The sequence below is a fragment of the Pelobates fuscus genome, chromosome 2, assembly GCF_036172605.1.
Source record: "Pelobates fuscus isolate aPelFus1 chromosome 2, aPelFus1.pri, whole genome shotgun sequence".
NCBI lineage: Eukaryota > Metazoa > Chordata > Amphibia > Anura > Pelobatidae > Pelobates > Pelobates fuscus.
In genome coordinates, this window is record NC_086318.1 from 205,550,922 (window position 1) to 205,576,842 (window position 25,921).

A 25,921-nucleotide genomic window follows, 5' to 3' on the forward strand; every position below is an offset into this window, starting at 1 on the left:
GATGAAAAATAGTACACACATTTAACCCCTTAACTTATGGAATAAAAGGGAATCATGACATGTCATGTGTCCTTAAGGGGTTAAAGGAGCACTATAGGGTCAGGAACACAAACATGTATTCCTGACCCTATAGGGTTAACACCACCATCTAGCCCCCTGTTCCCCTCATGCCTCCCTAAATATAGTAAAATCTTACTTGTATTCAAGTCTGGAGCGGTTTACGTTGTCCCAGTTTCCATTTGACCTGCCCACTGACATCAGCAGAAGTGGTAGCCTGATCCAATCACAATGCTTCCCCATATGTTGGGCTGAGACTGACAAAGAGGCAGATCAGGGGCAGAGCCAGCACAATTCAAACACAGCCCTGGCCAATCAGCATCTCCTCATAGAGATTAATTGAATCAATGCATCTCAATGAGGAAAGTTCAGTGTCTGCATGCAGAGGGAGGAGACACTGAATGTTTGGATGTATTTTAGGCAGCCATGACCCAGGAAGGATCTCTAACAGCCATCTAAGGAGTGGCCAGTGAAGTTATCACTAAGCTGTAATGTAAACACAGCATTTTCTCTGAAAAGCCTGTTTACAGCAAAAAGCCTGAAGGTAATGATTCTACTCACCAGAATAAATTCAATAAGCTGTAGTTGTTCTGGTGACTATAGTGTCCCTTTAAGATGAAGTTGTTTTTGTCACGACAGATACAGATTAACCCCTTAAGGATGCAGCTTCAGAAGCTGGACATACACTTAAGGACACAAGCAATTTTTGCACATTTTGCGGTTTGTGTTCACCTGCAATTTGCATCTCTCTCATTTATTGTGCCAACACATATTATATACCTTTCTTTTTTAGAAGACAAAAAGGGCTTTAATTTGATGTGACATATACATATATAAATGATCATTTATTATATATATATATATATATATATATATATATATAAAAAGCAAAATAATAATGGCCACCCCCCCCCCCCCCCCAAAAAAAAAACCAAACAGTTTGGGCAATAATAACGTGTCCATATTATGTTCAGCTTAGGAAAAGTAATTAAAACTAAATCAATTTATGTGTCTTGATTTATAGAGTACATATTATGTGTAGGATTTCAGTTTATTTTGAAAGTTACAGGTCACAAAATACAAGGAGTAAAATAACATTTAAATGTGTAACAACTTGGAAGTTGGTATGTTTGTCTTGAAAGTTTAATAGCCATCACAGAAAACAAAATTGCCACACAAAAGTATATATTTATATAAAACAGGACATCAAGGCTATTTACCCAAGGTTGTCTGACACTTTTTACAGCCATTTCACCGCCAATCTCTGCTAAATATTGTAGTAATTGTTTTGTTTTTTCCCCAGTTTTTTTCTACATACACGCATTTAACAATGTTTTTTTTTTTTTTTTTTTTAAATGTGGATTTCATAATGCTTATGTGCAAAACCCCATATTGTGTTCAGCTACATCAGCAGAGTACGATTCCCCCATTATATGCCTGTGCCACTATTCTGTGAAGCTGCAATGCAATATAAGAGGCCAGACAATTTCAGTTTCTATAGTTAGAATTTTCATAGATGGATTTGATGAGCCTTTGTCTGATTTTGTGGCATTATAGCAATTTGCCTGGTCAAATAACCCCACAGAGGCAGGGCCGGATTTTCCTATAGGCTCCTATAGGCTCTGCCTTCAGCCTAGGGCCTCAAGATCAAGAGGGGCCTACATTCAAATTGTTAGCAAAATTTAAATTACACTATTCTAAAAACAGTGAACACTAAAACACTGAACCGAAAATAAGGAGAAATTCTACGCATATGATATGACCAGTGGCTTACTAAGGGGGGAGTGGGGGGGGGGGCGGTCCGCCCTGGGTGCCACTTACTAGGGGGGTGCCCGGGGCAAACTGCAATGCCCCTCCTGCCGCGATCACAGAGACCGGCGGTCTGCAGCTCCGCAATGTGCAGAGCTGCAGACCATGGATTTCGCGTGCACTGCCCAATCAGAGCGTTGCTGCGGGTTACCACGGCAACGCTCTAATTGGGTCTCGCGAGAGCCATGGTCTGCAGCTCTGCGGAGCTGCAGACCGGAAATGAGGGCCACCGGATCATCAGGCAGCCCCCACTGGACCACCAGGGATTTAAGGTAATTTTTTTAGTCACCCCCCTCTCACAATCACCTCCCCTCATCACCCCCCCTCCCTCTCACAATCACCCCCCCTCCCTCTCACAATCACCCCCCCTCCCTCTCACAATCACCCCCCCTCCCTCTCACAATCACCCGCCCCCGTCTCACAATCACCCGCCCCCTCTCACAATCACCCGCCCCCGTCTCACAATCACCCGCCCCCTCTCACAATCACCCGCCCCCTCTCACAATCACCCCCCCTCCTCATCTCGACTTTTTTTTTTTAATGTATTATCCGTGCCACATTTTTTATAAAGGTTAGTACCAATCACAACATGTTTCATTTAACATATTGATATATATCACAGTAATGATGTATTTTATTGTCTCTCATGTAATTTACAAACTTAAAAATGGGAGGTGAAAGGGCCTCATAAGTGGAATAGCCTAGGGCCTCTTTTTATCTAAATCCAGCCCTGCACAGAGGCCTTCCATTTGAGAAAGCAGACATTCCAGGGTATCCTATATGGCATATAGTCTTAACTTGCCGCCATTTTTACATACGTATTGCATTTTTGCTGTATATTTCGTACATTGATACTTGCCACTGTCACAAAATCCCATAAATTATGCTCAGTTACCTCTTCTGAGCAAAACAATATACCCAATGTATGACAGATACTATTTTGTAAAGTTACAGTGCTGTAAAAGAGGCGTGACAATTTCAGATTTTTAAGTGTGAATTTCCATTGATGGTTTTGAAGGGTTCATGCCCCCACAGTTGTTTTTTTTTTTTTTTTTTTTTTTTAGCCTTAGGTGAGATCATTTTTTCGCTAGCTTGTACCAAGTGTAGAGGTAATATGCATTTTTCCCCCCTTTTTTAAAAAAACTATTTTTTGGTAACTCGTTTTTTACTTTTAACTTCTAACTATGCTGATCGCGGTAGTCTGGGGTTAATTTTAGTGATAGGCGGAGTCTTTCCATCCTCCGTCCTTAAGGGGACTGTAGCAAACTCACTCCTTTAAGAGAGTTTGCCATGAGCTTTTGGAGGGGCTTGCTTGCCCGCCTCCTGCCATGTGACTATGGCCCTGGGGGTATTGCCCTTTAAAGACAGTATTTGGGCATAGTGTATTGTACTGCACTGTTTCTGGCCCTTTAAAGTACTTTGGGAAAAGACCTGCAGCTTTGTTATGGCACTTCGGATGTAGCAGAAGTGCCGAAGTAATCGAAGTGGCCACCATTCAACAGACGAACACGTGGCGGCTGCCATTTTAATTCATTCGCATGTGATCAGCGGTGTTTTGCAGTTAATTTCGTGGAACTGAAATCAGCTACTCGACAGCACAAACACCGCTGAAGTTTACCTTCTCATCCACTTCGACGCTTCGGCTAAAGTCGAAGTGCGTTCGACAATTCGAACGCCAGGTGATGCTCTACTATTTGCACAAATGGGCCTATTCATGCATTCGAATGAGACTTAGACATTTTTCATGTGTGAAATCGGTCAGTCAAGGACACCCGACTAACTTTTGAACTACTGGAGGGATTTGCATGATTTTTGAGTACGTGTATATTTCAAGTGTGCTGATTCTGAAAATGTATGTTTTATGTGAATGGCATGTATATTTTGGAAGTTATTAATATTTTGTAAAAACTGTATATTTTCTGCCTGTGATAATTAAGTTAGTCTATTGTGTTGAGATAATTGTATCACAGGCAAAGGGGAGGATTTCGGATGTCATGAATGGGAGTGTTTAGCTGTGTTGTAACGTATTGATTGGTTGTTCTTCAAAACCCTATGGGCAGTCCTCTTGTGTAAGAATGTGCATAAAAGCAGAGTGTTTGATTAAAAGTCCTAGTTCTGCTCCTGATACGGTGTGTTGTCCAGTTATTGGGAAACGTGATGGGATATTGCTGGATTATATTACTGATCGTGCCTGCTACTCTATTGGATTATTTTATTGATTACTGTAGATGTTCTCCTGGGTTACTTATGGGTTCCTGAGCCACACTAGGATTACGAGCAGAAATAGTCTGTGAGAGATCAGCGTTCCATTACAGGGACGTTTTGTTTATTTACTCTATACCAGCTGATGCAACAAATGACAGGTATATTGATATATTTATTTCTGCTAAACTAGTGAGACAAAGTTACAATATTATCATAACTACTGACAAATCTGCATAATTCATTTAAAGAAAAGAGGATCTAAAGGTCAATCTTACTTACCATATATGGCACCAAAAACATAATACAAATTCTAAAAGTAAAATACAAATTCACTGGCTGATTTAGACCTAGTAGAGAACATTATCTGCAATATTTTATTCTCCTGTGTTTGAACATTTATGTGCAATGTATATCTGCAAGCAATTTACTCAAGTAAATTAGACATAATTTATATCCATATCCATGAAAAAAGTGTGTCCTTTTCAATAATATTTATATAATGCCAAAATATTGTGCCACACTTCACAATATTATAAAGGGGTTTTTAACAGCAAATGAGAAACTATTACAAATTTTGACACTAGATAATGAGGACCCAGCTTGAACAAACTTACAATATTTTCATTATAAACTGTGAGATACATCTGAGATTTTGCATTTTTCAATGCCATACAGGATGTGGATGTAGTTTTTGCCTAGCAAAATTGCATCGAGGGCTAAAACAACATGGAAATAGAGTCTCACAATTAAGCTGTAAGAGATGCTTTTTGCTCCTAAGCAATATCTGATGCAACTTCAGTGCTTTTCTCAAGGAATCTGTATTGTTTGCATTACAAATAAGAGGAAATTATCCAAGAAAAATCATTGAAGTGGTCTGGTTGCACTGTCCGTCAGTTTGACCCTGCAATGTTAATTATTAAAGTTATTGAGAAACTGCAGTAATTACCTTGCAGGGCTAATTCCCCCTCCAGACAGCCACTAGAGGTGCTTCCGGGTTGTTAGGTGACTTTTGGTTGCCTAACTGACACTAGATTTCCTCACACTATGCATTAGGACGTCCAGTGTCAGCTAAAATCACATTTATTCAATGCTTTTCTGTTGGGTTATACAACTGGGCTCGCTGTGCATGAGGTCAGCTGACGTCGGTGGAGCGAAGGCGGAGACAATTTTGCATTCCTAGCCTATAGTTTCCCTTTAAGGATTTTGCTCTGCATGGAAAAATGTAAAGATCTAAATAGAAAGTCTATCTTTTTTTTTTTTGCAAGCTTTTTTCCTCAATAAGTGCAACCCAAGTTAAAACAACCAGTACATTAGAACCTTGCATACACCAAATTATTTGTTTTCAGTAAGATCCTTTGCAGCATCACATTATGCTTTTTGGGGAGGTAATTACATTAGGACCTCCCATGTGCCTAATTATTTGTTTGCAGTCATAGATTTTGCAGCATTACAATGTGCTTTTTGGAGAGACATTAAAGTTTAAAAAAAAACATACTGTTAGTGGCTTCCACGTTTTCTTCTAGTTTGCTGAACGATTTAAGCTCTGTCACCAGCCACGCACAGAGTTTGGTATATTCTGGAGAAAGGGCTCCCTGACTGGCTGCCTGGATCAAGGCTCCTTCATCCATTAGTGAACCTTTATAGCTGAGGAAGAAAGAAAAAGAAAAAAAATATTACCAAAATGAACCCTTTCATTACAGGTGACTTGCCAGAACTGACATTATATAAAGGGAATAGCTGTGAATTTTTGTAGTAATTATAAATGACTGATTAAATAAATAATTTAATATTTCAACATCAACAGAATTTTCAGATCTAGATATATTAAAGGGGGCAACAGCTGACTTTTCAGTATAATAAATCCACTATATACACAACCAATATGTGATAGTGAGAGTGGGTAGCGCTTAGTAATTAATCACTTACTCCCCAGCAATTTCTTAAGGGTATGTAAGGTATCTGGGTAGTATTCGATCCGTTTGTTGTATGTTCCTCAAGAAAGAACAAAAAGAAAACAGGGAAAATTTGCCCTGGTGTTGAAATCCTTATAACTTTTGGTATCAGAAATAAAGGTGGAGGTATTCTTCTCACCTAAGTAAGAGCCCGTAACCTGGCTCTAAGTGTAATGGCCCGTGAGTCCTTTTTTAGGGATGACTCCTTCCCCCTTTCAGCAGGATAGAAGATGTACCAGATGCATGTAGCTCAATAAAGATTTATTCATACGAACATTTAAAACCATTTAAAATACATACAATATCCTGGTAGTTGTCCAAAACGCGTTTCGCCGATCTCACTCGGCTTTCTCAATTGGTGAGTGAGATCGGCGAAACGCGTTTTGGACAACTACCAGGATATTGTATGTATTTTAAATGGTTTTAAATGTTTGTATGAATAAATCTTTATTGAGCTACATGCATCTGGTACATCTTCTATCCTGCTGAAAGGGGGAAGGAGTCATCCCTAAAAAAGGACTCACGGGCCATTACACTTAGAGCCAGGTTACGGGCTCTTACTCAGGTGAGAAGAATACCTCCACCTTTATTTCTGATACCAAAAGTTATAAGGATTTCAACACCAGGGCGAATTTTCCCTGTTTTCTTTTTGTTCTTTCTTGAGGAACATACAACAAACGGATCGAATACTACCCAGATATCTTACATACCCTTAAGAAATTGCTGGGGAGTAAGTGATTAATTACTAAGCGCTACACACTCTCACTATCACATATTGGTTGTGTATATAGTGGATTTATTGTATTGTATTATAATAGGATTGGAGAGTTCCTATTTTTTGTGTGGGAGCTGCTGCACTAAGAGCACCTTATTTTGGAAATTATTTTAAGCGCCTGTTAACACAGATTACTTTGTATAGCTGACTTTTCACTTCAGTAGGTTTTGACATTAACGGGTTACGCCAAGATCCCCACCCACTCCAGAGAAGTGGTCATGGTGCCTGGTGTTTATATGAGTATGTCTGTCTGTTTCAGTAAGAAACACTGCAACCACAGAGTAACCAACCAATCTTCTGCTGGCAGTGTAACTATACCTGCAGCAGTTTCATTGAGAGTCATTTACCAACGAATATTAAGATCCCCACCCACTCCAGAGAAGTGGTCATGGTGCCTGGTGTTTATATGAGTATGTCTGTCTGTTTCAGTAAGAAACACTGCAACCACAGAGTAACCAACCAATCTTCTGCTGGCAGTGTAACTATACCTGCAGCAGTTTCATTGAGAGTCATTTACCAACGAATATTAATTCTGTGCAAAATGAGCATTTGATGCCAGCATGCTGGCAATAGACAGCCAATAGAGGCACCCCCTAGAATGTCTTCCTCCTCCAGCTAGGTCATGAAGTCAGCCAAGGGACAATCAGCTGAGGGGAGAATTTGACCTCAGCAATCGAAAAGGGATAGGTTTTAGCTTCTTTTCCTAATTTTGTTTACTTATGTTTGCTTAGGAAAACAATGGTTTTCATTGGATTAAACCTTTAAGACTGGGTGCAAGGTAGATATGAACGAACCAATTAATTCATCCATAGTTTGACAGGCATTTAATTTGATCAGTGCTGCTGAAAAGGATGTGTGCACAAATCTAGAAAAGGAAGTGTTTAGACTGCTGAGCCTGCAGGGACAGGCTCTTTGCCCCATAACCAATGCATTAAGCTGTAGTGGGTCTGGTGCCTAAAGGGATCCTTTAACAACCAAATGTAGGGGAGTTGAGGAAGTTTAGGGAATAGAAACTTTTGATCAGCACAGGCTTAATGAAAGCCGTATTTCTAAATAATTTTTGTTGCGATTATGGGTAGATCAGCCAATGTTATTCTTAAAAAAGTATTTGACAAATAATGGTGTTTACTCATGAAACTCAGAATTCTAGGAAAAATAAGTACAAATGGTATAGTCAAGCTATGACATAGCAGAGTTCAAGAAAAGTTTGAGATCACCTATTTTGGCCTAAATCTTGCAAATCAATTTTTAACTCAATGTATTTCAGAGCTTAGTGATTAACCATGAAAATATCTCATGCAAGCCTACCTTGTAAATCAGGAAATGGTAAATTTATCTTCATTATACTCTACATGGTTTATTATTTTTGAAATGATCTATTAAAGAAACACTCCAAGCACCATAACAAGATTAACTTTCTGTAAAGGTTATGGTGCCAGGAGTTTCATGGTGCCCTCTACTGTAGAGAGTCTTACCCGGGGTCAACTCCTGGCCTCCACTGCCAGAGTTTTCTAAATCAATGAGATAAGGAGAGCAAACAGAAGTTCCTGCTTAGAAACTTCCCACTCTCCGATGATTGCAGTGGAGGGTGGAGTGGCGCACGGCGTAACCCAGGTTTAAAATCAATCAGCTTTGGTGCACAGATCGTGCCTCTGTATTCTCACTGCTCAATTTTCTGCCTTTTACAAATTAAATTACTTTGTTTATACAGCCCTAATCACATCTCCCTACATGTTACTTATACAGCTTTCCTAAATACTTCCTGTAAAGAAAGATCAAATGTTTACATATCCTTTTTTGCACATTCTGTTTCAAGGAACACTATAATCACCCAGACCATGCAGCTCATTGAAGTGGTCTGGATGCAATGTCCCTGTGCCCCTCAGTCCTGCAATGGAAGTTATTGTAGTTTTAGAGGAATTGTAATAATTAAATTGCAGGACTAAAACTGCCTCTAGTGCTGTCAGACAGCCACTAAAGGCACTTCCTGCTTGCTATGCAACGTTTGTCCGCCTAACTGATGCTGGACGTCCTCACATTCTGCATGAAAACATCCAGTGTCAGTAAAATCTGAAAAGGAAAGCATTGCAGCATGGAAATTGAGTATTTTCCAAGATAGCAGCTGGCATAAAGGGTCAAAATGGCAGATAAATGTAAACTTTAAAGGACCACTATAGGCACCCAGTCCACTTCATCTTAACGAAGTGGTCTGGGTGCCAGGTCCATCTAGGGTTAACCCGGCCTGCTGTAAACATAGCACTTTCAGAGAAACTTTGATGTTTACAAATGGGTTAATCCAGCCTCTCGTGGTTGTCTCATTGACAGCCGCTAGAGGCACCTCCGCGCTTCTCACTGTGAGTTTCAGCGCCAGCGTCCATAGGAAAGCATTATTTTTGCATTTTGCTAATATACCCCAGTTACAAAGGGCATGGAGGACCAAACATGCGTAATATAATATTATAAGCCACATAGCTTGAACTGATTAGGATTGTCCCAGAAGAGCTGCCATGCCAGTTTTTATCAATCACTGGGCTGTAGGGGCCATGCATAGGAAGCCCTGCTCTATCTGTAACATGCCCTGTCACACAGCCCATACCCCAGATAATGTAACAGGTCCTGTCACTCAGCCCATACCCCAGATAATGTAACAGGCCCTGTCACTCAGCCCATACCCCAGATAATGTAACCTGCCCTGTCACTCAGCCCATACCCCAGATAATGTAACCTGCCCTGTCACACAGCCCATACCCCAGATAATGTAACCTGCCCTGTCACTCAGCCCATACCCCAGATAATGTAACCTGCCCTGTCACTCAGCCCATACCCTAGATAATGTAACAGGCCCTGTCACTCAGCCCATACCCCAGATAATGTAACAGGCCCTGTCACTCAGCCCATACCCCAGATAATGTAACAGGCCCTGTCACTCAGCCCATACCCCAGATAATGTAACAGGCCCTGTCACTCAGCCCATACCCCAGATAATGTAACAGGCCCTGTCACTCAGCCCATACCCCAGATAATGTAACAGGCCCTGTCACTCAGCCCATACCCCAGATAATGTAACAGGCCCTGTCACACAGCCCGTACACCCCAGATAATGTAACCTGCCCTGTCACACAGCCCGTACACCCCCCCAGATAATGTAACCTGCCCTGTCACACAGCCCGTACCCCAGGTCTTCCAGTGACTCCAACACGTCATTCTCCAGCATGTCACACTCCATAATGCAGGATATTAGCAGTGTCTGCGCTCCGCTAGGCCCAGTGACTCCGATGGCGGATCGGCGGCTCCGTTGGAAGATGTGAGGTGTTAGATGGCCTTGGGAGGGGAGGACAGCCTCGGAGTCAGCCGGTGTTACACTCCCCGGTCCCCAGACACAGCCGGTAATCTCCTCTCTCCCCCCCTCACTCACTCGGCAACTGACAGCAGCAACAGCCTGCCGGGCTGGCAAGGGAAAGGACCCCTCCACTGTCCTATCCACGGCTTTAGCGCGTCATCGGGCTGCCCTGCTATCCGCCTGTCATGTAAGGAAGCTATTCAGGATTTTTTTTAAGAGACACGAAACAGTGAGAGCGAAGGAATGCCAGAAAGTTAGGATTTGATATGCAGGGATATTAACGGCTAAATGAGATGGACAAAAACAATACAAATTAATAATGAGGGGAGTCGGGCAATATCTCGGGACACAGCATTTAGGGCCGAGGGCCCCTTTTCCGCAATGGCACACGTGGAGAGGAAGCAAGCGTGCGTCACGTACCCGGCAGCTGTTAGTGAGAGAGACCGAGTAAGGGTCTGTAAATTGAGCTGGCTGCTGCTAAGGAACAGTACATCGAAGCCATACAGAGACACGAATGCGCATAACACCATAAGAATGTATATGGCGGCAACATAGTCTGTAGTCCTGTAGTATTTTACAGTGGGGATAGCAGCACATAATTGACAAATAAAGTGCCTGTTGTCTACGTCCAGTGTACCCAGTGCCTGAAATATTACTTGATGTGGATGCATGGCAAACTAAGATGTATTCCATTTGAATACTCATTTTTGTTTCTGCATATTTTGCAAGCCCTCCCCTCATATTTTGAGTGTGAGCTTGGAAATACTCCAATCAGAGGCTTCTCATTGAGAAAAGCATTTGGGAAAGGCTTATCTGTGCTTCCAAGTTAGTTATATTACTGCTCATTGAGAAGGGGGAAGACAGCAGGGCTTGTGCAAGGACTTTTGTCTACACAGGCGAAGGTGCGTTTTGCTGTCTCCCATACATTTTTCTTGCTGTTTCTTTTTTTTTTTTCTTCACAATTTATTTCATTTTTATTTGTCACATATACAAAACATTTCCATCCACAATAGTAAAAAAAAATAAAAATTTCTTCACATTATATAACATATATAATTGTTATATTGCAAGATTCCCAATAGTGAATATTCCAAGTCACTTCTCTTGTACACAGAAATGTTATCACATAAAATTAATCCATCTAACATAACATGATCACCAAACATGCCAATATTTTAACCAACCCTTTTCTCTAATATCAAAGTGCATTGTGTTTAACCCCTTCAGGACGGAGTCAATAGTGCACGTTCTGATCAAAACAAAACGTAAACAAAAACTGGTATTTGCGCTATATGTCTGTTCACCCGTAGTTCCCATCTTTCATATTAAATGCACCCACACTTATTATATATCATTTTGTTCAGGAGAAACAGGGCTTTCATTCCATATCAAATATTTATATATGAAACCTAATTTATTATGAATAAAATTAAAAAAACTGTGAGAAATGTTACATTTTTTTTTAAAAATTTGTAGTTCCGCCTCACATTTTAGCTGTAAATGTCATAATACGGTTTTACTGCAAAAAAATGCACATATTTGTAATCAGCGATGTCTCACGAGTACAACAGTACCCCCCATTAACAGGTTTTATGGTGTTTTGGAAAGTTACAGGGTCAAATATAGAATGTTCCATTTTTAAATTGAAATTTGCCAGATTAGTAATGTTACCTTTGAGACGGTGTGGTAGCCCAGGAATGAGAATTACCCCCATAATGGCATACCATGTGAAAAAGTAGACAACCCGAGGTATTGAACGTGGGGTGTGTTTAGTCTTTGTTAGTAGCCACTTAGTCACAAACACTGGCCAAAGTTAGCGTTCATATTTGTTTTTGTGTGAAAAAGCAAAAAACTAATATTTGGCCAGTGTTTGTGACTAAGTGGCTACTAAAAATGACTGGACATACCCCATTTGCAATACCTTGGGTTGTCTACTTTTGCAAATGGTATGCCATCATGTGGGTAATTCTTATTCCTGGGCTACCATACGGTCTCAAAGGCAACATAACTAATCTGGCAAATTTCAATGTGAAAAAAATGAAATGCAAGCCTTATATGTGACTCTCTAACTTTCCAAAACACCATAAAACCTGTACATGGGGGGTACTGTTATTCTCGGGAGACTTCACTAAACACAAATATTAGTGTTTTAAAACAGTAAAACATATTACAACAATAATATAGTCCATAAAAGTGCCGTTTGTTTGTAAAAAATGCAAAAAACTTCACTTTTACTTAAAATATCATCGTTGTAATATAATTTACCAGTTTTAAACAGTAATATTTGAGTTCAGCGAAGTCTCCTGAGCAAAACAGTACCCCCTATGTACAGGTTTTATGATGTCTTGGAGAGTTACAGGGTCAAATATAGTGCTTGCAAATTAAATTCTCTGCACTTTCTCCCTGTGTTGTCAGGCATGTCAATCAAATTTTAATTAATCAAATGACATAATTATGTTAAAAGATTACTTAAATATACACGTAGAATTTTAATATATATGCATTTATAGGTATTTAAATTCTACGTGTATACTAATGTAATCTTTTATGTAATTATATGTATTTATCTCTCTATATATATTTGCGGTTATTTGTATTTTATATATAGATAGATATATATAGAATGTCATTCTAAGTGTATTTTGTTACCAATATATATATATTAATAACAAAATACAGTTAGAATAAAATTACATATGAATATATAATTTATTTTAAATTTTTGTTTAAATATTTTATTTATTTATTTAATAATTTTATTTATTTATTATTGTAATTATACGTATATATAATATATGTGTATATATCTATTATATATATAATATATATACATATTATATATATGTAACGTCACTCTAAGTGTATTTTAATACTAATATATATACTAATATTACTATTAAAATACATTACGCATGACGTTACATATATATATAATATGTATATATATTATATATAATATATATATACATATATTATATATATAAAAATGCATTTATTTTCATTTTACACATGTCTAATTATTTTTTTTAATTCTTCCCACCAGCAGGGGGACTGTCTGATATTTCAGACAGGCCCCCTGCTGGCAGATCCACAGCCAGCTATAGGGGGCCATGTGATCGCTCTTTGAGAGCGATCACATGGCCCCCGGGGGCCTGATTTGCCGTGGGGGGGCTGCCTGGGCTCTGAGGCAGCCCCCCAGAAGAGGATCGCGGCGGAGGTGAGTACCGCCGGACCTCCTGGGCTGCAAGCCGTTACGGCGTTCTATGCCGCCGCAACGGCTTTAAAGCCGCGACGGCATAGAACGCCGTAACGGCGTTAAGGGGTTAACCATTTAAAACAGCCCGATTTCTTACTTGCATATAGAGCACCATAATATTGGCTAGTTGACTTCATGTACCTTCATTACTATAATTGACATAACTCACATTACAGAAACAAACACTAACATGCATTGCATATTCCACTTGGGGAATAACAGTGGACCCTCTATTTCATTACCTTTTATTCAATGGACCGATAAAGAAAGGAAAAAAAAAAGTGATTCTAATTACTCTGTCCAGGGATTTGTGTATCTATACTCTCCATTTTTTTTCTCCAAAAATTACTGACATCTCTAATTTTACTTGACTGGTATCCCAAGGCCTCCATAGTTAATTGATATTGGACTTGTGAGTATAATTGGACCTGTGTAAAATTCACACTACTCTTCCAACTCCTTGCAGTTATTATTTTTACCGCTGCCACAAAGTGGACATATATACAGTTTTCTTTAAATTGAAGTGATTGTAGATTTAAATGGAATAAACCATTATGATGGCCTCTAGGGATATTTCCCTCTATGATATATTCCAATGTCTCAAAGGCCATATACCACAGATTTTTCACCTTACTACATTACCACCAAATATGTCCAAAAGTCCCCTTCATTTAATTACATCTCCAGCACATTGGAGAATTGGAGGTATACATTTTAGTCATTCTGGTGGGGACTAAATACCAGCGGTTCATTAATTTAAATAGTACCTCAAGAAGACTCAAACAATGAACTATTTTACTTGTTTGCATTAATACTTGGTCCCATTCAGTCTTAAAAATCTGTACATTTAGTTCTTTGCTCCATTTCTGAATATTTACATTCGTAATTGGTGCTTCAATTTGAAGAAGAGCACTTCTTGCTTTTGAGGCCATTTGCGGTACTTTCTCATTCTTTAATAAAGCGGTCAGATTTTCTGTACCCTCTATAGGTCGAACTAACAAAAATTGTTTAATGAAACCTCTAATTCTTAAGTAGTTACACCACTCCTTCCTAGGTAGCAAAAATTCTTGTGTCAAGTTCTCAAATGACTTAATTTTATCTCCTGATATAATTTGGTTTATATAAATAATACCTTTTCCTGTCCACTCACTTGTATTAATATCTTTCATCCTTAGCTGTATAATACTAAAGTTAGAGTTTCCCAATATTTTGTTATCTATTCCGCTGTTAATCCTCAGCCTTTTCCATTACAGCAAGATTGATTTCAAACAATTATTTAAAGAACAAACTTTCTTAATTCTTTCATCTCGTTTAGTTAACCAAATCAGTTGATACAATTTTTCCGTTTCTGACATCTCCATTTCTAATTGATACCAGCCCTCTTCCTCAGAGCTTATGAGTTGCGTCTTATATACCGTATATACTCGAGTATAAGCCGAGTTTTTCAGCCCATTTTTTGGGCTGAAAAACCCCAACTCGGCTTATACTCGAGTCAGAGTCTGTATTATGGCAATTTGCATTGCCATAATACAGACTGGGGGGAGAGGGGGGCTGGCAGAGCTGTACTTACCTTTCCTGCAGCTCCTGTCAGCTCTCTCCTCCTCCGCCGGTCCGTTCAGCACCTCGGTCAGCTCCCAGTGTAAATCTCGCGAGAGCCGCGGCTCTCGCGAGATTTACACTGGGAGCTGACAGAAGAGCAGAACGGACGGCGCAGAGGAGGAGAGAGCTGACAGGAGCTGCAGGAAAGGTAAGTACAGCTCTGCCAGCCCCCCTCTCCCCCCCACTGAACTGCCACTGGACCACCAGGGAAGGAGAGCCCCCCTCCCTGCCATATATCAAGCAGGGAGGGGGGACGAAAAAAAAAAAAAGAAATAAAATAATAAAAAAAAAAATTAATAATAAAAAAAAAAGGGGTATAAGGACCACTATGGGAGGGAGGGGGGGATAAGGACCACTATGGGAGGGAGGGGGGGATAAGGACCACTATGGGAGGGAGGGAGGGGGGATAAGGACCACTATTGGAGGGAGGGGGGTATAAGGACCACTATGGGAGGGAGGGGGGGTATAAGGACCACTATGGGAGGGAGGGGGGGTATAAGGACCACTATGGGAGGGAGGGGGGGTATAAGGACCACTATGGGAGGGAGGGGGGGTATAAGGACCACTATGGGAGGGAGGGGGGGTATAAGGACCACTATGGGAGGGGGTGGGATAAGGACCACTATGGGAGGGAGGGGGGGTATAAGGACCATTATGGGAGGGAGGGGGGGGGTTATATGGACCACTATGGGAGGGATGGGGGGGGATAAGGAACACTATGGGAGGGAGAAGGGGGATAAGGACCACTATGAGAGGGAGGGGGTGGGATAAGGACCACTATGGGAGGGGAGGGGGAAGTAAGGACCACTAGGGGAGGGGAGGGTAAGGACCACTAGGGGAGGGGAGGGGGAAGTAAGGACCACTAGGGGAGGGGAGGGTAAGGACCACTAGGGGAGGGGTGAGTCAGGACCACTGGGGGGGGGGGAGTGAAGGAACACGGGGGTGGGGAGGTAAGGACCACTGAGGGAGGAGGAGGGGAAGTCAGGACATATGGGGGGGAGGGGGCGGCAAAAATTTTTTTGCCTACGGCGGCAAATATCCTTGCACCGGCCCTGCACACACTGCATTCACACACTGCATTCATGCACACACACACTGCATTCATGCACACACACACTGCATTCATGCACACACACACTGCACTCATACACACACGCTGCACTCATACACACACGCTGCACTCATACACACACGCTGCACTCATACACACACTGCACTCATACACACACGCTGCACTCACAAACACACACATACGCACACACTGCATTCATTATACACACACTGTAAATAAATATTCAATTAATATATTTTTTTTAGGATCTAATTTTATTTAGAAATTTACCAGTAGCTGCTGCATTTCCCACCCTAGTCTTATACTCGAGTCAATAAGTTTTCCCAGTTTTTTGGGATAAAATTAGGGGCCTCGGCTTATATTCGGGTCGGCTTATACTCGAGTATATACGGTATATGGAACATCATATTAGCTAAATAGGTAATATTCACGTTTGGAAAATTTATACCTCCATTCCTACTCTTCTGCATCAAAAGTTTTTTATTCATTCTTGGCCTTTTTCCTTTCCATGTAAAATTGTTTATATCTCGTTGTATCATAGCTAACCATGGTTGGGGCATTCTCAGGGGGATCATACGAAAGAGATAGGACCATTTGGGGAGTAAATACGAATTGATCAGATTAATTCTTCCCCACCAGGATAGTTCAACTTGTCTCCATTTTATTAATGACTCGAGAGTTGATCTAAATGTTTTTATAAAATTTGTTTGCATCGTATCTTTTAAATCGTCAGTAAGTATTATTCCCAGATAAGATAGTTTATTTTTATTACAATTAAAATGATATCTTTCTTTTATATGGAATCTGCATTCCCTTGAGATGTTAATAGCTAAGAAGGTAGATTTAGTTACGTTTATTTTATAGTTTGAAATCAAACTGTATTTATTTACCTCTTCCATCAGGGCACCGAGGGATTCGACAGGGTCGGTTAAGGTCAGAATTAAATCATCTGCATATAGATTAAGTTTGAATTCTTTATCTCTATATCTAAAACCTTTTATTCGGGAGTTATTTCTTATATTGATAGCGAGGATCTCCATTGTCATAATGTATAAAGTGGGCGACAAACGACAACCCTGTCTCGTTCCATTATTTAATGTAAACCACTCTGCACATATGTTTGGGGCCACTGTTCTTGCCGTTGGACCTTCATATAACGCAAGAATTGCATTAAGCATCCATCCCCGTATACCAAATTTGTCCATAGTTTTCCTTAAAAAAAACCAACCGACCCTGTCGAAAGCTTTCTCGGCATCCACTGCCAATAGAAATAAAGATTTTTCATTTCATTCGAGCTGCGTCTATTAAATCTACCAATCTTCTGGAATTATCTACTGGATCTCTCCCCTGTTCAAAACCAATTTGATAGTTTTTTTATGATGTTAGTCATGACTCCCTTTAATCTATGGGCCAGAACTGATGAAAAGATCTTAACGTCTGTATTGATTAACGAAATAGGTCTATAATTTTCCACTTTTGAAGGGTCTTTGTTTGGCTTAAGGATTGGGAGGATATTTGCTCTCAACATTTCGGTGGGAAATTTACCTACCGACGCTATTTCATTAAACATATTAGTTAAATGCAGAGCTATACGATTTTTGAAGGATTTATAAAATAAATTTGCAAAACCATCAGGACTTGGGGTCTTATCTGCTTTTAAATTACTTATTGCCTCCTCCACTTCTTGAACTGTGATAAGAGCATTTAACTTATTTATTTGTTCTACCGTGATACTAGGTGTGTCAATTTTACTCAGCTAATCCTCCTCGATTGCTATCGAAGGAGTTAAATTATACAAAGCCTCATAATACTTATTAAATCTCTCTCCTATTTTTTGGGGGTCCAAGTATTCACCTTCATCCAAGTATTCACCTTCATCATCATCACCTTCATTTTCCTTAGAGGGAGACTGCTTATTCTTAATTGAGGCCTTGTTTAATTCTTCTTGAAGCGTCAGAAGAAGTTTATTATTTTCTACTTTGTATCTTGTTTGTATACTTATTATATTACCTCTCATGGTAGATTTAAATGCACACCAGTTATTTATATGTGAGGTATCATTCGGATTGTTCACAAGAAAAAAATCTTCAATTTGTTTATCCAATAAATCCAGATTAATCTTAGATTTTAACAAATTATCATCTATACCAGTGTTTCCCAACCCAGTCCTCAAGGCACACCTACCAGTCCAGGATTTAGGGATTACATAGCAGTGGCTAAGGTGTTTTTAGAAAAAAAAAGAAAAAACACCTTAGACACAACTGGGTCACCCCTAAATCCTGGACTGGTAGGTGTGCCTTGAGGACTGGGTTGGGAAACACTGATCTATACGCCAAGTATCACGATTAATCCTGATCCATTGGTTTTTCATCTCCCACATATTAATACTATGGTCTGACCAGGTATTATCAAGGATCTTAAAATATTTAATATTTGTTAATGCAATTGCATTACCCCAAACCATGTCTATTCGAGAGTAAGACAGATGTACACGCGAAAAAAACGTATACTCCAATGAATCAGGATTGAGCGTTCTCCATAAATCAAAATAGTCAAAATTAATCATATTTCTCTTAATAGATTTCGCTAACTTATCTATTCTTTTATGATGTTATAATATTGAGGTTGTCTTTTTATCTAGTGCCGGGTCTAATACACTATTAAAATCCAGCTACCAGACATATACCTGTTTTAATAGATTCCACTAAAACTAAAACTAAACATTTTGGAGCAGGAAAATCATTAGGGAGATATATATTTGTCAACGTATAAGGTATCTCATTTAATTTACAGCAAACTATAACATATCTACCTTCCTTATCTTTAACTTAGTGCATAATATCCACTTTTAATGTGTGGGAAAAAAATATTGCCACTCCTCTTTTTTTTTTGCTACTTAATAAAGCGTGAATCACTGTAGGGAATTTCGATCCACCCCAACCATGGTTATCCATATCTGTCCAATGTGTTTCTTGAAAGAAACCTACTTCCACTTTATTTGTTAGCATATAATTGTATATCAGATATTTTTTATTAGGAGAGTTTAGACCCTGGACATTAACCGAGATCATCTTTACCATTACAAATCATAAAGTAATAATGCCACTGTCCTCAAGTGAATTGCAATGCTTTACATAAAACACAAATAGTCCATATCACATAGACCAAAAACAACCTTATGGGAAATAATCCCAGTCTGGCCCGACACAACCTGACTCCTGGGAGGTTGTCTCTCAACTCGTCCCCCAGGAACCATCTATGTCTTTGTATTATGGTATCTTAAATTACCATATCTCGGTATTTGTGTCAAAATAATGACACTTGGTGGGACAATATAGCTATCAAGAGTGACCGGTGACCGTGATCCTTATCTTTATAATCACCCTTCCCTTCCAAAAAAGGGGAAGAGGAAGAGAGAAAAAAATAAAATTAAAAATATCCTTTTATAATCTTAGAGAGCTGCACACCATCTTAAACTGGGTGTATATTTCCTTGTGAGTATTCATTTATTACCATTTGTCAAAAATATGTCAGCATATTTCTTGCTGTTTCTTAACAAAATGTTTTTGAGGTGTGACAAAAAAAATTCTAGATTGTAATTTTAAATATAATAGTATTATTTTATATAGTGTAGAAAAGGATAGTAAAGGATATAGATTTTCACAAGCATACAAAATACTTAAAGGTCCACTATAGGCACCCAGACCACTTCAGCTCAATGAAGTGGTCTGGGTGCCAGGTCCCTCTAGTTTTAACTCTGCAGCTGTAAACCTAGCAGTTTCAGAGAAACTGCTATGTTTCACTGAGGGTTAATCCAGCCTCTAGTGGCTGTCGGCAGGAGGAGGAGAGTTCCCCAGCGCCGAGTGAGCCCGATGCTGGAGAAAGGTAAGTGGCTGAAGAGGTTTTGAGGGTGGGGGGGTACCTAAGAACTACATAGTGCCAGGAAAACCAATTTTGTTTTCCTGGCACTATGGTGCTCCTTTAACTATAGAATAGCTAAATGTCATTTAAAATGAGAACTTTAGCGTTTCTTTTTTGAACGTTAGAGGTACTTAAAAGAACACTTTTGGGTCAGGAACACAAACGTGTATTCCTGATCCTTTAGTGTTAAAATAACAATTTAGGCCCCTTGCATCCCCTTAACTAAGTTTAAAACATACCTTGTTTTCCAGTGGTGTGTGGGTCCCCTGGTGCTGGCTCTGCCCCTGACCCGCCTCTGTGGCTGACATCAGAATTGATGATCTCAGACAATCACAATGTTTTCCTATAGAAATAAGTGGATTGACTGGCATGATCAATTTTGATTATGTCAGAAATGGAGGTGGGGTGGGGTGCGGAGCCAAACACCACCCAGGCCAATCAGCATTTTCTCATAGAGATACATTGAATTAATGCATCTCTATGGGGAAAATTCAGCAGGGATGCTAAACATCAGCACTGACCCAGGAAGCACCACTAGTTGCCCTCTGGGGAGTGGCCACTGGAGGTGTTCCTAGGCAGCAATGTAAACACTGCCTTTTTGCCCGATATTCTGTATTTTCAGCAATATACAGATTTTGCTGATAATGCAGACCAGGGTCGCCATCAGGGTCCTGGGGGGCCCAGCACACTCTTACTTTCCTTCCCTGCTGCTGCCTTCAGCTCCCCTGTCTAACTCTCGCGAGTCCCGTGACCGTCAGAGCTTCACCACGGGTTACCATGGCAATGCTCCGCGCGGAACGCAGGCCACGAGAGTTAGACAGGGGAGATGAAGGGAGCTGCTTGGAAGGGAAGTAAGAGTGTGCTGGGGTAAGAAGCAGCGAGGGGGGACTAAAACATGTAAAAAAAAAAAAACTTTAAAAAATAAAAATGCCCCCACCCCATTTTACACACATTACATACCTACACAAACACTCACTGCACAAACACACTACACAAACACACACACTCTGCATTCATTATATACACACTACACAAACACACACTGCATTCACTATATACCCATTACACAAACACACACTGCATCCACTATACACACACTACACAAACACACTGCATTCTCTATACACACACACACTACACAAACATACACTTTGCATTCATTATATACACAATACACGAACACTCACTGCATTCACTATACACACTACACAAACACACACTTTGCATTTATTATATACACACACTACACAAACGCACTGTGTTAACTATATACACACACACTACACAAACACACACTGCATCAACTATACAAACACACACACTGCATTTACTGTATACACATTACACAAAAATACACTCCGCATTCACTATACACACACTACACGAACACTCACTGCATTCACTATACACACTACACAAACACACACTGCATTCACTATACACACACTACACAAACACACACACTGCATCCACTGCACAGACATCCACTGCATCCACTACACAAACACACACACACTGCATTCACTAATCAAATAATCTCACTGCATCCACTACACACACATATATTCCTGAAAACATAAAAAATTGTGACTGGCATGTATATTTTGTGCATTTACCTTAATAAAAAAAAAAAGATTTGCAAATAAATAATAAACATGTTCAGTTAACAGCATTTGTGTAGAAATAGTTTATTTTTTCAAAATGGTAAATGTACAGAATATCGGTATCGGTAAGTTATCGGCTATCGGCCTGAAAGTTCACAGACTATCGGTATCGGCTCTAAAATAAAATCAATATCGGTCGAGCCCTAGTTTACAGCAAATAGCCTGCACAGACTGGCTATACTCACCAGAGCAACTACAGAAAGCTGAATTTGTTCTGGTGACTATAGTGTCCCTTTAGGTACAGGGCCCCCTCTTTAAGAGATAATGTAATTTAACTCTCTTATCTCACATTGTGTCGGTTTTGCTATAGCTGCCATTCTCCCCTAGCTGAGATTACAGTTACTGATAATCAACATCTCATCAGAGAGACATAGTAATGCCTGGTCTTGCAAAGATACAGGGCCATAATAAGAAATGCCTGTAGTGAGTGACTGATTGACAGCCACTATAGATGTCCTTGGGCCAAATGTAAACTCTACAAAGGGACATAAAATAAAAAATATAGTGTATGGAGACGAATAAAAGCTCTCTTAAGGTACCTCCCCCGAAATTGTGGGGGGCTGAGGATCCCTCTCTCCACCTCCAAGCAGTAGATCCGACACAGGACTTCAACAGATGAGGGTTATAAAAACCCAGTAGATTTATTTGGTAAAAAAGTGACCAGTCACCGTAAAGAATAGGATAAAAGAAGCAGCAACAGGTTCTACGCGTTTCGTTCTAGACAAACTTCTTCAGGGTAGGCAAATAAAACTATTTTGGATGTTTGTTTTACATGTTGTTTACATTGTAAATTGTTTTAAAGGAACACTATAGTCACCTAAATTACTTTAGCTAAATAAAGCAGTTTTAGTGCTTAATTCACTGTCATTTAGAAGTTAAATCATTTTGTTTCTGTTTATGCAGCCCTAGCCACACCTCCCCTGGCTATGATTGACAGAGCCTGCATGAAAAAAACAAACTGTTTTTTGTTTGACGCACAATTCTGTGTACTTACTGTATTACACTATATATTTTATTTTATGTCCCTTTGTAGATTTATTCAGCCGTATCCCGAATAGTTCTCTTTGTTATTCCTAGCTAAGTATCATTATATATACTTTCATTTTTTATTTTTCACTTTTTGGTGTTATATTGGATCTGTTTGTCAAATGTAAACTCTGCCTTTTCATAGGAAAGGCAATGTTTACATTTGTCAGACTGCAGGGAAAAAGCTTTTTTCACCAAAACGACTCCCTTAAGTTATAGAGGTTCTGGTGGTTAGAATTTTCCTTTAAAAAAATTTTCTTTAGAGAAAAAGAAGAACAATCTGAGGTTTTGTAAAGTTTTTTTTTTTTTAGCATTTATTCGACAGACCTAAATTATAAAACTACAAACAATGAAAAAATAATGAAAGAGTGTGAAATTGTGCAAAGGTGTTCACATGTTACTGGAAAGGAAGATATTAGTATCAGTTGAGTACGGTACTTACTAAAGTTTGACTGATATAACTACATCTAGTCTCCTGCTTAGTCTCACTAGATGTCATGTACTTCCAGTTAATGCTAATTGGCTGATGGGTACTTTTCACTAATGCCCATGAGCCTTATCAGGGATTACACACTGTGACGGACCCTCCGTCAATCGATGCTCCTAGTGCTTACCAAGGACCATCAGCACCTCACCAGACACCAAAAAGCACTGCAGATCCCACGAACCGCCGCAGCTTGGCTGGGAACTCGCCGTTCTCTACCCACCCTGGACCTACGACAAGGCTCCAGGTTCCAGTGGGTGAACCTCTCCTGCAAGAGAGAGTAGCAGGAACAAGCTCTTAAAAGAGCTTAGTGATTATACCCCAGGGGAGTATACAGAGTATAGCAATCCCCCAGTGTAGATGCAGCCTTTTCCCCCACACATTAGAGGAGGCTCTGTGTTATGGGGTAAAACAGGAACTCAGCAGGTCTGAGGGTTTCTTGTCTTTTATACAGTTTTCCCCACAAGGTTACCACCCAGGTGGACCTTGTGGAGCACAGGACACAAAGTCACAAAACCAATCAAAACAGTATTGTACAGTTAAACATTCCCAGATAATGTACACAATCCCTCCCCTCTGCCTGTGATACAATTTTATAACATGACAGGAGGCTTCGTATTTGCTTAAGTCTCTCTTTACTAGAACTCCACAGCAGCACAGAAAAACAACCAATCAGAAAAAAGTTAGGTACTATAAAACTCCCCTCCCCATGCATCATTTCCTCTTTCTTTGCTGCTCTGCAGACAGTACAGGTCAGAGTACCACTGCCTCCTGCTTATAGTTGGTGGCTTTGGGTTTTATTATGACTTATTTATGATTTATATTTATATTATTCAGTTACCATATTATGTATTTATTTTTTATATATTATATATGTATATACTGTATCTAGTTATTTATTATATATCATATTATTTTCTTTTTATATATTTAATGTTTATTATATTTAGTCTTATATTTCTTGTTTTTATATGTATATACTGTATTTAATTTTTATATTTATTATTTATATATTTTAGTTTGTTTTTTAGTGGCTTTGGGCTTACTGCCCGTTTTTTCCTCATTGCTCCCCCTGTTATTGGGGATGTTTCCTACATGTGGTTTTAGGGGGGTTTCCTGGGGATCCTTTCAGTTTTGCACCTCTTCCCTTCCCCCCCCCCACTCCCTAGCGCCCTTCTATTAGCCTCCCGCGGGCTACGGGCGCTCTGCTCGGGGAGGCAAGAGACTAGCCGTTTGGCTGCCTCCTCTGTCTCCCCGAGCTCCAGTGTGAGCATGCCGGCGCCCGCAGGGGTGTATTTGCCGCGAGGCAAACAAGGCATTTGCCTTGGGCGGCATTTTTCAGGGGGCGGCAAAAAAAGCCGCCCCCAAATGCCCAGGGCAAATGCCTTGTTTGCCTTGCGGCTAACAAGGCATGCTGGGCGGCCGGCGGGCTGCTGGGAAGTGCGGGTAGGTGGGCGGCCGGCGAGGGAGCACTTCCTCTGAGCGGTCTGCTCAGCTCCCTCGCGCGCCGCAGAGTGAGGCTGGGAGCCGGAATATGACGTCATATTCCGGCTCCGCCTCCCAGCATCACTCTGCGGCGCGCGAGGGAGCTGAGCAGACCGCTCAGAGGAAGTGCTCCCTCGCCGGCCGCCCACCTACCCGCACTTCCCAGCAGCCACTGGACCACCAGGGAGACAGATATCCCCCCCCCCCCAGCTTTCCCAAAGGTAAGGAGGCTGGGGGGGTTAAATAAAAAAAAAAAAAATGTATTAAATATGTGAGTGATTGAGTGTGTTTGTATGTCTGTGTATGTCTGTTAGTGTGTGTGTGTATGTCTGTTAGTGTGTGTGTGTATGTCTGTTAGTGTGTGTGTGTGTGTGTGTATGTCTGTAAGTGTATGTCTGTAAGTGTGTGTATGTCTGTTAGTGGGTCTGTGTGTGTGTCTGTTAGTTTGTGTGTGTATGTCTGTTAGTGTGTGTATGTCTGTTAGTGTGTGTATGTCTGTTAGTGTGTCTGTGTGTGTGTCTGTTAGTGTGTGTGTGTATGTCTGTATGTGTGTGTGTATGTCTGTATGTGTGTGTGTGTATGTCTGTATGTGTGTGGGTCTGTGTGTGTGTGTGTGTTAGTGTGTGTGTATGTCAGTGTGTGTGTCTGTAAGTGTGTGTCTGTTAGACTGTGTGTGTGTCTGTTAGACTGTGTGTGTGTCTGCTAGTGAGTGTGTTTCTGTTACCTAGTGTATGCGTATTTGTCAGTGAATGTGTGTGTGTGTGTATTTAGAAGGCGGGACGGGGGAAGGGTTCGTGGGGGTGGCGCGGGTGGGGTGAGGGTGGCGTGGGTGGGAGGGGGGCGCCTGAGTTTTGTCCTGCCTAGGGCAGCACAAAACCAGGATACACCACTGGGCGCCCGGGGTTACTCGCGGTCACACGTGGCCGCCTCGCCTCGGCCGGCTTCTTCATGGAGCCACGTGCAGCCGACCGGCGAGAGGAGGGTGCACCTACTCACAGCCCCTCCTCCAGAAGCGGTGGTCGGACTGCGGTGCTCTCCTCGCTGGCATTCTGGCTCTGTAACATTATGCATGCAGAGCCAGTCTGCCAGTGAGCTCAGGGATAAGCAGAATTAGTTTTCTGCTACCAGTTGGTTTTTTTGTTTTAAAACAAATAGGTGATAACCTGCTTATTGCACTATTATCCAGAGTTCTTTGGTGCATATGCTTATACACAGTAGATATGTGCCTAATCCTTCTCTGCAGTCAAAGAGAAAACTCCTCTAGCATGCTTTGCTC

At 40.6% G+C, this 25,921-nt stretch overlaps 1 protein-coding gene across 1 annotated transcript in view; it reads right to left on the minus strand.

Annotated features, from left to right (window-relative positions):
* The window catches only part of FAM98A (family with sequence similarity 98 member A), a 36,467-nt gene extending 26,184 nt beyond the window's left edge, over positions 1-10,283 (minus strand). Inside the window, exons 1-2 of the mRNA XM_063443115.1 lie at positions 9,972-10,283; positions 5,567-5,715 (exon numbers count right to left, since the gene is read on the minus strand). Coding sequence (XP_063299185.1) covers positions 5,567-5,715; positions 9,972-10,024 — 202 coding nt within the window. The 5' untranslated portion in view covers positions 10,025-10,283. The remainder of the gene's footprint in view (positions 1-5,566; positions 5,716-9,971) is intronic.
* Positions 10,284-25,921: the final 15,638 nt, after the last annotated feature.